The sequence below is a fragment of the Martes martes genome (assembly GCF_963455335.1).
Source record: "Martes martes genome assembly, chromosome: 14".
NCBI classification, from domain to species: domain Eukaryota; kingdom Metazoa; phylum Chordata; class Mammalia; order Carnivora; family Mustelidae; genus Martes; species Martes martes.
The window spans coordinates 53,806,353-53,818,825 of NC_137902.1; the positions used below are offsets into that span (position 1 = coordinate 53,806,353).

Here is a 12,473-nt window from a genome sequence, read left to right on the forward strand (position 1 = left end):
TCATGTTTCACAGACATTGATAGAAGAATATTCATAATAGCATTGTTCATAATAGCAAAAAAGCTGATAATAACTCAGATATTCATATGTAGGAAAACATAGTAGTACTTTCAAACAATAGAAATCTATATAACAATAAAACTGAAAGAAGTACACGTAAATGTACTGACATTGATGAGTCTTAGAAATATAACACTGAAAAAATATATAGCACTGAAAAAAATTATGGAAGAATACACTCACTAAGATACCATTTTATGAAGTATAAAAGCAAGCAGAAATAATATATTGTTTGGGGACACAAACATATTTTGAACTAAGAAAAAGAACAAAAGAAAAAGAAATCCAGATGGTAGTTACTTCTTACAGGAGGGAGAGAGATGAGCTTCCACTGTTATGCTAATTTTTCCTCTCTCAGGTTAACTGGGAGATTCATGGTGTTTATTTTTATTGTTATTATTATTTTTATAACTTGTCTATTATGTATGTTATTTCATATATATAAAATATTTAATAATTTAAAAGAGCTTGTAGAGTCTTACTTCATAATTCCATTTTTGGAGATCAATCCCAAAACAGTAATAAAAAATAAGTGCTAAAAAAGTTTATCCCAGTGGTGGTATTTACTGTGACCCCAAACTGAAAAAAACTAGATATCCAGCACTATTATTTTTTTAAGTAATCTCTGCACTCAACATGGGGCTCAAACTCACAACTCTTAATATCAAAAGTCACATGCTCTACTGCCTGAGCCAGCCAGGTGCCCCAAGAAAGGACTTTAAAAAGCCTTAAAAAATACGTTAAGTGTGCGGTTCCTGGGTGGCTCAGTCGTTAAGCGTCTGCCTTTGGCTCTGGTCATGATCCCAGGGTCCTTGTATCAAGCCCTACATCAGGCTCCTTCTGGTAGGAAGCCTACTTCTCGCTCTCCCACTCCCCTTGCTTGTGTTCCCCTGTCTCAATCAATCTCTCTCTCTCTCTCTCTCTCTCTGTGTCAAATAAATAAATAAAACCTTTTAAAAGAAAATTTTTTAATAAAAAATTTTTTAAATGCATTAAGTGAGATAAAAGTTAATTAGAATTTGCTGAGAAGTGAAAGTTAAAGGAAGAAAGTAAAAGAAAGCCAGGAGTAAGGTTATTCTGAACAAGATAAATTAAAACATCTCCTGTTCTTACTAGAGGTAGGCCACAAATTTGACTCCAGGCTTCCAGTAACCAGGATAAAAAAGGAAAGATGATTCATGGTGCACTTAAGATAAGAGCAAATCAACTGTTCTCATTGAGACCAGAGGGAAATTTCTCCTCAGATTAACTGTGCAGGCAAGTTACTTACATTCTCTCTGCCTGTGTTTTCTCCTCAGTAAAACAGAGTAACAATACCTATTAATATGGTGTTGTGCGGATTACATAAGGTTAAGCTCCCGGGATAGCACCTACCAGGTAGTAATCACTCAAATAGGTTACTGATTAGCCATAATGAATGACGTTCTCAAGGGTGGCTCAGTTGTTTAAGTGTCAGCCTTTGGCTTAGGTCATGATCCCAAGGTCCTGGGGTCCCTGCTCAGTGGGGAGTCTGTCTGCTCCTTCCCCCTGTGCATGCACTGGCTCACTCTCCGTCTCTCTCTGTCTCTCTCTCAAATAAATAAATAAATATCTTTTTTTTAAAAAAAGTGTTCTTACAGAAAACACTGTCATGAAAGTAGATACCATTATGGGAGAAATGGAAAGGTCACCCTCATCTTGGGTAGGAAATCGTCTCAATTGTAGGACAGGGTTGTAAATTAATGTTCTGGTGTTCTTTCTGTGTTCACTTAATACATATTTATCAGGCACATCCTTTATGCACGTTTTCTGTCTGGTAATAGATGACCAGGATAAATATTCAGCCAACTGTAAGTAGTCTAATCTTGAAATCATTCTAATGTGTTGAATAATAAATAAAATTTGTTGTGTTTACTTTTTCTGCTTTCCAAATGTGAAAGTAATACTCTGCAATCAAACGCTGGTCAAAAGCAATTATGAAAAGAACAGTGAGAAATAGTAATTGAACTTAGTTAACACCTGCTAAGAACAGAATAATTAATTGAGGCTTTTAGCTTCCTGGGAAGCGATATCATGGTGATAAAAATATTGCTACATTTATTGAATGCTAACTATGCACCAAACTCTTTGCTTAATTCTTTACACATAATACCTCATTTAATCCTTACAGCACTTTGAGCTTGTGAATATTATCTCCATTTTTTTTGCGGGAAGATTTTGAAGCCTTATAGGAAGTAAGCCACTTAGCTAAAGTCTCAGCAGCAAATATGGGTTCAACCCAGGCCTTGCTGGTTCTAAAGCCCTTGTTCTAAGTCACTTTAATATATTACCTTTCGTAGAATGAAACCAAAACTTACCATATCTTGAAACCCCTTGTTCCAGATCTAAAGCATTTTTTCCCGGACACCCTCAGTCAAGTATACCTTGGTTTTTACTATCCTGTAATAAGTTCATGTATCAGTCTTGTTATCTTCTGGTTTTGACTGTCAGACTGAAAAGTTAACCTTCTGGTTTAACTATATGTGGTTGACACTCGTGTCATTTAGTCACTTCATTTGATCACCACCCTGGACTTAAAAATAATTTTAAAATGGAAAATATCCTTGGTTTTGAAATAGAAAAGTTCGTTAGTTTAGTTTGGAGTGATATTAGTATTGACAGTGAAGATGCATCTTGTATTTAATCATCAAGAAAATTCAGAATCCAGGCAGTTTGACCTGGGGCTCTCTGATGTCCCCTGCCAACTATAGAAACAGATTTCTCATTCAGACAGTGAAGTGTGTATGTCATGCTCTCCGAGTGGGTTTGCAGTAGAGAACATGGCCTGTCATTGTTTTGCCTTTTTATGGACATAACAGACAGTTGTCCTGAGACTCCTGGTAGGAGCAGCAATGGCACAGTGAAGATCTCAAAAGACAAATACTGGGGGCACCTGGATAGCTCAGTCGGTAGAGCAAGGGACTGTTGATCTCAGGGTCATAAGTTTGAGCCCCACGTTGGGCGTAGAGATTACTTTAAAAAAAAAATCAAAAGAAAAATACAGTGAAGTTGAAAAACAGATGTATTCATCTCAGTGGCTTAAGATTACTCTATATTAATTGCATTGTGTGGTTCAGAAACTAGAATAAGCCTATTAAGAAAATTATCATTCTGAAATACTTGTGTAAGGGCAGGATTTACCATAGGAGATAGATAAAATCTCCTGAAAAATAACTGCACAAAAGAATACGGTTGAAGTTTACATTTGATGAAATACATTAATGTCAAATGTCTTTAATAAATTAAGATCCACTTGCAGATACTGACTTCCTTTTATGATTTTTTGAAATCTTTTTTTGGTTCATAATACATATTTTTTCTTTTTCTGGCTTCCCATATTCCTTAAGTCATTTTATCTAGATATATGGACCATCTGTCCTTCCAAAAGGCTATTCCTTCTCTCAACAAGGGGCAGAAGTGGAAATAAAAGGCACAATATGGAAAGAAAGCCAGGAAAAATCTTGTGGACAGTTTTTTGGCTCCTCTTCTCTGGCCCCTCTTTGCAACCCCCTAGGGAATGACAGGGAGCCAACAGCTTGTATCCATTTGAGAAAGTGATAGTGGCCACAGAAGAGAAAATGCTAAGCTGTTCAGCTCTCTTCCTAGACAGAAAAGCAATACAAATGGTGGATGGTGTGCTGGAATGCATTCGTTCTGTGCCACAAGACCAAGTAGATTGGGATTTCTTATTGAAGTGGGACATAAGAGGCTCTATCAATGTTTGACTAAGTAAAATGCAAGCTAGTCATTTGAATTGCTTCCAAATATACAGTTGGAAGCTCTCTGCATTGTGATAATTTTGTAATAACCTCTCTCCCCAAAGACAGTCTCATGACCTGGGGAATTACATGCACACTGTGCTCCAGGAGTTGCACCCCCAGGATTTTATAGGCTTAAGATACACAGTTCATCCTGAGAACCACACGGTGTCTAGCGATAGCCTGTGAAAATGTAGCCCCAAAGAAGGTCCTTGAGAAATTGCCCTTGAAGCTCCCTAGTCTCAGCGTAGGAGGTCTTCAGCTAATAAATGTTGAATGAATAGCACATTAGTTCAAGCCAGTTTCCATTAGCAGTTTTGTATGTGAAGAAAAACCGCTCTCTCCCACCTCCTCCAGCTGCATTAAGATCTCAGAAATAAGGTGCCTGGGTGGCTCAGTCATTAAGTGTCTGCCTTCAGCTCAGGTCATGATCTCAGGTTTCTGGGATCGAGCCCTGTGTCAGGCTCCCTGCTCAGCGGGAAGCCTGCTTCTCCCTCTCCTACTCCCTCTGCTTGTGTTCCCTCTCTCGCTGTGTCTCTCTCTGTCAAATAAGTAAATTAAAAAAAAAAAAAAACTCAGAAATAAGGCAGGCTTGCCTCAAAGGAAGGAGCCTAAAGCCTAAAAGGAGAAGTGCTGTCCGAAATCAAATTCCAGAGCAAGTAGTGACTTTGAAGTGGGCTTCATGGAGCTGAATTTTCTAGTTTTTAGGCCCTTTCAGGTTCCAGTCACACAAAAATAATGACAATAGTAGAACCCGTTGCCCAAAGTCAAGTCTGAGTCCTCAGAGGAACATTAATAAAAATATTAATTTGAGTTTTAGAATTGTCACTTGGAAATTTCTCCTGGAAATTGTCTTTGTTGTCTTTGAAAATCACAGAGGTGAGGCTTTATGCCCCTGTGGAGAGCAGATGAATACAGGCCTTTCATAAGCCTGGAGCAAGTCGCTGCTGCTGCTGCTGCTGCTGCCGACATTAAAAACAAAAAGCATTTCACCCTTGAGTCTGTCAAGGGAAAAGCCTCAGACTCATCTAATGCAGATAGATGGAATTTCTCCATAGTTGTCCAATCTCCCAGATGAAGGTAAAATGAACACCCTAAATTGTTAAAGCCTGCCTGGGGGAGCGGGGACCACAGCTCTGTTTCTCTTGCCTCTCGAAGCCCCTCGATGACGTGTGCATCTCCAGCTTCTGCCTGGGTACCACCTTTCACTGATATCTGATGTAAACATGGCCTTGCAGAACTCTTATCAGTCCTCCCTCTTGTTTCACGGTGGTAAATTGAACCATAAATCAAACTTAAATTGAACACTGAAAACTTTTGATACTGTCAAAACTTAATCAGAAAAATTAATCAGCTCTGTAGAAGTGACAGGGTAACAAAAATGAAGCATTGAGTAGTTGAGTTAATAAGAAAAGAGGCCTTCCCTTAATATTGATGGTGTTGATTTCTTTGGAAATAGTTTTGAAGTTTTGCTTCCAGAGCAATTTCTCAATAGTTTTAAATATGACCAAGCCCCATGGCTGTGTTAGTTTATCTAAAACAGTGCAGTGCTACCCCATAGAATGACTATGTACCATTGCTTAGAAGGATGAGACTGTGATATTGAGAAAGAATCTTTGGATCCATCACAGAGCTGGGTTATGAGCAGTCCCAGCTCTGCCACAGGGAGCTTCCTGTTGCCTCGGTTTTCTCATCTGTAAAACGGAACTGATAATATCTACTCCATAGCCTTGTTAAATGATTAAATGAAGGCATATATGGGCAAAGTTCCTAGCCCATAGTACAGAAAATTGTTGTTGTTGTTAAAATGTAGTTCTTGTGTCCTGCTCACTGATACAGTCTCACTAGGGAGGGTATGAGTGTATATCAACTTACAGGAAATAAGAATTGAAAGAACATTTCACTCTTGACTATATATTTCCTTATTTTGTGTCTCATATGTAAGTCTTATCTCCCTACTAGATGAAGTTCCTGAGGACAGAAACTGAATCTTTTCCGTACTCCACAATGACTAACACAGTGCTAGATAACTAGTAGACTTTCCAGAAATGTTTGTTGACATGACCTTACTTGGTAAATGTCTTATGTCTTTCTAATACCCCTTTTATGAGAATAGGATTATGCCCTGCCACATAAGAATCTTAAATTTCCTGGTAACTTATTTTCCAATAGAACTGTAGGGATATTTTACCATCTTCAAATTGTTTTTGCTTTCTAATTGGTTTCTGGGCTCATCTTTAGCCATTTTGTTATTTTTGCATTTATAAGTTTCATTAACACTGCAGTTAGCACTGAAATAACTTTGCTGTCTCCTTTGTTTTTTTTTAAGAGGGCAGAAAGGGGCAGAGGGAAAGGGAGAGAGAATTGCAAGCAGGCTTCACACCTGGCATAGAGCCTGACTTGGGGCCCAATCTCACGACCCTGAGATCATGACCTGAGTCGAAACCAAGAGTCAGATGTTTAACTGACTGCGCCACCCAGGCACCCTTTCCTGTCTCTATTTTTTAATGAAAATTTTAGTTTTCTGATATTACTGAAATTAGTTAGACGTCCTTTATACTTAACCTTTCCATCTGTGTATCTAAATGTATTTAATGATTTTTCAGTAGTTTTGTGGTAAATAAGCATGTCTCGTTAAGGCATCCTACACTATGTATTTTTTTAAAGCTCTGTTGATGTCTTAGTATTTGATTGCCATTTTGGGGGAAACCTGGAAATGCATTACTTTCCTTTTAAATCCTTAAAGGTGTGAGTGTATAACAATATTAGGTACAGATTGAGGAACTGATATGACTTTACAAATAGACAGTTGATCAAATTTATAATTAGCTTTTTTTCAGAGTATTTTTTAATCGTAATTGGCCTGTTCAGATTTTCTACTTCTTGACTCAATTGGAGGGGTGGGTAATTAATATTTTTCTTAAGAATCTTCCATTCTTGGGGCACCTGGGTAGCTCGGTTGGTTAAGTCTCTGACTCTTGATTTGGGCTCAGGTCATGATCTCAGGGCTGTGGGATCAAGATCAAGCCCCATTGGTCTCTGCGCTAGGCATGAAACCTGCTTAAGATTCTCTCTCTCCCTCTCCTGTCCCTCCCCACCGCAAATATCTTCCATTTCTTGAGATTTAAGATCACAGCCTAAAATTATAAAGTAAATTCATCTTCGGTGTCTGTATTTTTTTTAAATAATTTATCATTTCTGATTTTGTATGCTAGGATTTCCTTTTTTGATGAGGCAAACTGAAGTTTTATGGGGACATTTTGGGCAGTTGGAAGATCACCTTTGGCCATACCTTCTAAGATTTGATTCATCGTGTTCCCATTACCATTCATTCCTAACAGTACATAATTACAGGTTTTGTGAAAGTTGTTTAAGAGTTTTGTGTCTGTGACTTCCGTAGACATCCATCATTAACGTCTTGTTTCTGGCATATTCCCCACTGTCTGAGAGCACCTCCTTCCCACTGTGAGGCGCTTCTGCATGGCCCTCCTCACCTCTAGCACTCAGTGCTAGTGTTCCTGTCCAGGGGCTCAGTGAGCTTCTGCCAGTGTCCTCCACCATTTCCTGGGAGACTGCACTGACTTCCCAGAAGGCAGGGGGATTTGAGAATCGATGTTTACTACATTCCTTCAATCTGGTCCCATCTGCTCCATAATTAACTGCCAATCCTCTAAGTCTGTGACAGGAAGATGGTCTTCCCTAGTTTGATTTCTGGGGGAGGATCCCCCTCCTATGTCATTCCTTATTGATTATATTAAGTACTTGCAGGGGGCCATAATTAGCTTTGAAGTTATTTCTGAGTAGCAGGGATATGGATGATCCAGAGAACACTTATTACCGATAATATTACTCATGAATTGGAATGGAGTTTTAACATTGTTTTTATCCCCACAAGGATGTTTCTGCTCTGTAAGGTGTAAGGTATTATAGCAGCTCTGTTTTATCCATGAGAATATTGAGGCCCAGAGAAGTTGGGTGACTTTCCTAAAGTCATAAATCATGACAAAACTGGAATAAGAACCCAGATCTTCTGTTTCTGATTATTTTTTTTTCAAATCTTAGTGAGAATTACAGTTCAAAAATAACAGTCTCTGTGGCCACCAACTATTTTCTGGCATCCAGCTTGATCATTCTACTTTCCATGTCAAAATACTTTGCATTTGACCCCAAGAACACTCTGTTTCTCTCCCAGTTCGAACGCCATGACCCTGTGGATGGGAAAATTACTGAGAGGCAGTTTGGTGGCATGCTGCTGGCGTACAGTGGGGTGCAGTCCAAGAAGCTGACCGCCATGCAGAAGCAGCTCAAGAAGCATTTCAAAGAAGGAAAGGTAGGTATCTTTGTTTATAGGAAGAAAAGGAACCATGAGGAGGTATGGTTATATTGCAAAGGTACTACCATAATGAGAGTGTCATGAAGCAAAGATTATAACTAATTCATCTCTGGTGCTTCAAAAAACATGAGCAGTGGATGAGGAAGAAGGGAGATTGCAGAATAAGCCCTTAGGTTTCTTGTTCAAAGGGTGGCACTGTGAACTAGATTGAGAAATTAAACAGGTACCTGTCTGGCTCAGTCGGTTGAGCACGCAGCTCTTGGTCTCAGGGTTGTGAGTTCAAGCCCCACATTGGACTTAGAACTTACAAAAAAAATTTCAGAAAGTCTATCTGGAGAGAAATTTAAAAGAGAGACTGGTTTCCAGAGGAAGATAAAGAGTTTAGTTAGATACCTTAATTTAAGGTGCCTATGTATGGGGCACCTGGGTGGCTCAGTCAGTTGGGTGTCTACCTTCAGCCCAGGTCATGATCCCAGGGTCCTGGGATCGAGCCCTGAGTCGGGCTCTCTGCTTGCCGGGGAGCCTGGTTCTCCCTTTCCCTCTGCTGCTCTTCCCCTGCTTGTGCTTTCTCTCTCTCCCTCCAAAAACAAATAAAATCTTAAAAAAAAAAAAAAATGCCTGTGGACTCTCCAGTTAGAGATGATTAGCGGGCACTTGGATATTCACATCTACTTCAGATGACTGAGATAGGTTTGGGAATCATCAATACATTATTCAGGTTAAAGCCATGAGACATTTATTGTTCTTTTTTCCCCACCCTCACCCCGCTCCATGAGACATTTAAACAGCACAGGAAGGAAGCAGTTAGAGAAAGTAGTGCTGTTGAAGCCAAGGAAGCAGAGGGTACAGGGACAGAGGGGATCTAGTAAAATAAGATGATAAACATCCATTGGCTTTGGTAAAATGGTAATAATTGATGATCTTTGGGAGCTGTTTATTAGAGTGGAGGACACATTAGAATGGGAAGTAAAGAAGTCGAGAAAGAGAAGATAGGAAGAAATTGAGGAAGAGGGAAGAGGGGCTCCATAAAGAAGGAAATAGAACATATTCAGAACTCTGTGTATTTGTCTGCTTGGGCTGCTACCACAAAACACCACAGGCTGGGTGGCTTCAACAACAGAAATTTATTTTCTCACAGTTCTGAACGCCAGACATTGATGATCAAGGTGCAGGCAAGTTAAATTTCTAATGAAATTCTTCCTGGCCTTTGGACAGCTGCCTTCTTACTATAGCCTCACAAGGCCTTGGCTTGGTTGTTTGCATGGCAAGAGACAGAAGGAGAGGGAGAGAGCAAGAGCAGGAAAGCACACATGCATACTAGCTCTCTTGTGTGTCTTCTTACAAGGACACTAATACTGTCAGTTCAGGGCCCCACCCTTAGGACCTCATTTAACCTTGGTTATTTGCTTAGAGGCCCTGACTCCCAGTATGGCCACACGGGGGGTTAAGGCTTCAGTGTATGTTTAAGTTCTATGGTTGGGGGGACACACTGATTCCACAACAGATAGAAAACACAAAGGTCTAGCATGTGTGAGGAACTGAGAGGGGACTGTTGTGGTTGGAGCATATTAGCAAGGAGGAGAATAACCTGAGATAAGGTCTGAGAGGGAGATGGGGCCAGCCCGTGCATGGCACGAGTTTGGATTATATTCACAGTGCAGTGGGAAGCTATTAAAGGACTGTGAACAGTGAAATGCTTGTACATTTGTATGTATATTTAAATAAATGACTCTGGCTGTTTTATGAAAAATAGTTTGGAAAGGAGCAAACACAGAAGCCAAGAGACTGATACTCAGATGTGAGAGAATTCAGGAAGAGATGATGGAGCATTTTTTGAGCAGCACTGCGATTGGAAACCATGAGTTGGTGGCGGCACCAGCCAACACTGCTCTCTGATAGCTTTGCACACCAGCTGCACCTGGTGCAGGAAGGGGCAGATGGTAGAACTGAGTCAGCACTGGGGTTTTGCCAGGGTGTGGGATGGACATACTGAAGCAGAGATCACTGAAGAGGCATACCTCTTAACCGTCACACACACGCATACGCACACGCACACGCATACGCACACGCACACATGCCCCAGGTTGCCAGACCTTCTCATTCGCAGCTCAATACCTTTCCCCTGGACAGTGATTGCCAGTTGGCCATGACCAAAGAAACTGACCTGGCACTAAATTGTCCTGTCCCTATAGCAGGTGTTCTCTCGGTTATGGGGGGAGGACTCATCATTAACAGAAAGTGACAGAGAACAATCCTGGCTCTTAGAGACAGCTTTTACAGTGCTTAGTACCCAGCTCTTATCTGTTAGAAATTATGATTTCCAAAAATTAGTGGTGAATGTTTCAGTGGAATTTTAGCCCTTAGGCCGAAAACATGGTGTTTGCATTAGGAAACACCCTTTTCTTTTTACCAGACTAATTTTCAAATAAGTTTGGTTCACATATTTATTTGACCTTAAAATAATTAACTGCCACAATAGGCTAACTTGTATTTTATTATTAATTCATATTCAAAAGCAATAAATTGGATGTTGGAGACATCTCCCTTGAAGGAATAAGGTATCTTTGGCAGGAGTTAATTTAGGACCTGGAGACCTTACAGAAGAGCTGTGAAGTAGAAGGACAGTTTTTGTCCGATGATAAAAATCTGGGGTGCTAAATTACTTCTGGCCCAGAATTTCCAGGCTGTGTTAGCCAGGAGATTGAGATTGATTGCCCTCTCATGTTGATTAACTTTGTGAACATAGCAATTAACCAAAATGAGAGTTAATGAAGGGCCTTTGCTCCTGAGGTTACCAGTCCATCTCTCTAGGACCATGTCTCATTAAAGGGGAATCACCATCTGCTTCCTAATTGTTTCTTTTATTCCACTCTGGATTTGTTATCATGAAAATGTGACTTTTCATTTGGCTCCTATTAATCATTTTCTGCGTGGGATTCTGCACAGATTATCAACCCAGACCTAAAGGACTGGCAGTCCTAGTGGTGATATTAAGTAAATATTTGCACATCACGTAACGACTCTGCGATGTTTCACTGCCTTTCACATTGTTCTTTCTCTGTCCTTCCAACAGCCTTGTTAGATCTCCTTTTGCCTTTGAGATTCTAGAGACAGAAAGAGAGAGAAATGAATGACCCACCCAGAGTCTGGACTGTAATCCAAGGCTTTCTAGTCCAGATCTTGTCCTTTCGATACCAGAGTTCTTAGCCATACCCTGCGTCCAAAGCAGTGCTTCTCAAGCCCAGTCTCCCAGTATCTCTTGGGGAATTTTTCAGAAACGCGATTGTTGGGGCCCTCTTCAAACCAGCTAAATCAGCAGCTCAGTGGGTGGGTCCAGGCATCGGTGTTCCTTAAAAGGCTCCCGAGGGGATTCTCGGGTACAGTTTAGCTTGTGAGCCACTGGTCTGGAGCGCTGTACTCTGTCCGTGTCTCTAGATCTTTTGCCCCTGAGTAATAGCTGGACAGACTGGGGGAACCTGGCATGCTGGACAGATTACTCTATTCATGCCCTGAGGAACTGTCTTTATTTAACAAAGACAGTTTTCATTTCTTCCTTTTTTTTTTTTTTAATGGGGAACATGTTTGTATGGCCTTCATTTTAAAAATCAGTCCCTACCTATCCTCTACCAGATTTTTCCCATTCTGCTCACTATCCTTTTTCTTGTGAATAATTCTTCTAGGCCAAATCTGACTGAGCTCTAAAATTTGCCTATTTTCCTTCCTCCATATTGTCTTCTCATTAAAAGAATTTTCTGAGACTTTATAAATGTAATTCACAGGGATGGTTCTCTATGCTTAAGAGCACAGAAGCTGTAAGCTTTAATAATTTAGCGAATCCACTTAAGGCTGAATTGAAAATGATATTGAGTTCAATGTCAGACATTGCTATGTGCAAGACACTAAGCTAGGTGCTGTGGGAAAGATAAAAGATAAACAAAAACCATCATCTATCCCCAAGAAATATATAGTCTGTAATAATTGAGTAAGAAAACGTATATACACACACACACACACAAAGAACTATGTAATTTCATACTCAGTATTTACTGAGCATCCACTCTGTGCTAGGCACTCGTATAAATATTGGGAATACAATAATGAGCAAAAACAGTTCTCTGCTTCACAGAACTTGAACTTGATATTCCTAGTGCTGGGACACAGGTGATAAATAATTATAATACAAGGCAACTCACTTGACTTTGAGCCTCTTGAGAGCATCGTCGTACTCATGTTTGCATGTCCCCAGTACAGTGAGTGTCCATAGGCAAATCTTTGTCAAACACATTGGTGAATGTATTAAGTAT

General features: G+C 40.0%; 1 protein-coding gene across 3 annotated transcripts in view; it reads left to right on the forward strand.

Moving 5' to 3' along the window:
* Positions 1-12,473, forward strand: part of MICU1 (mitochondrial calcium uptake 1) — a 253,080-nt gene that overhangs the window by 202,806 nt on the left and 37,801 nt on the right. For all 3 annotated transcript variants that reach the window (XM_080822562.1, XM_080822560.1, XM_080822561.1), the window contains one exon: positions 8,029-8,166. In XM_080822562.1, coding sequence (XP_080678688.1) covers positions 8,029-8,166 — 138 coding nt within the window. The remainder of the gene's footprint in view (positions 1-8,028; positions 8,167-12,473) is intronic.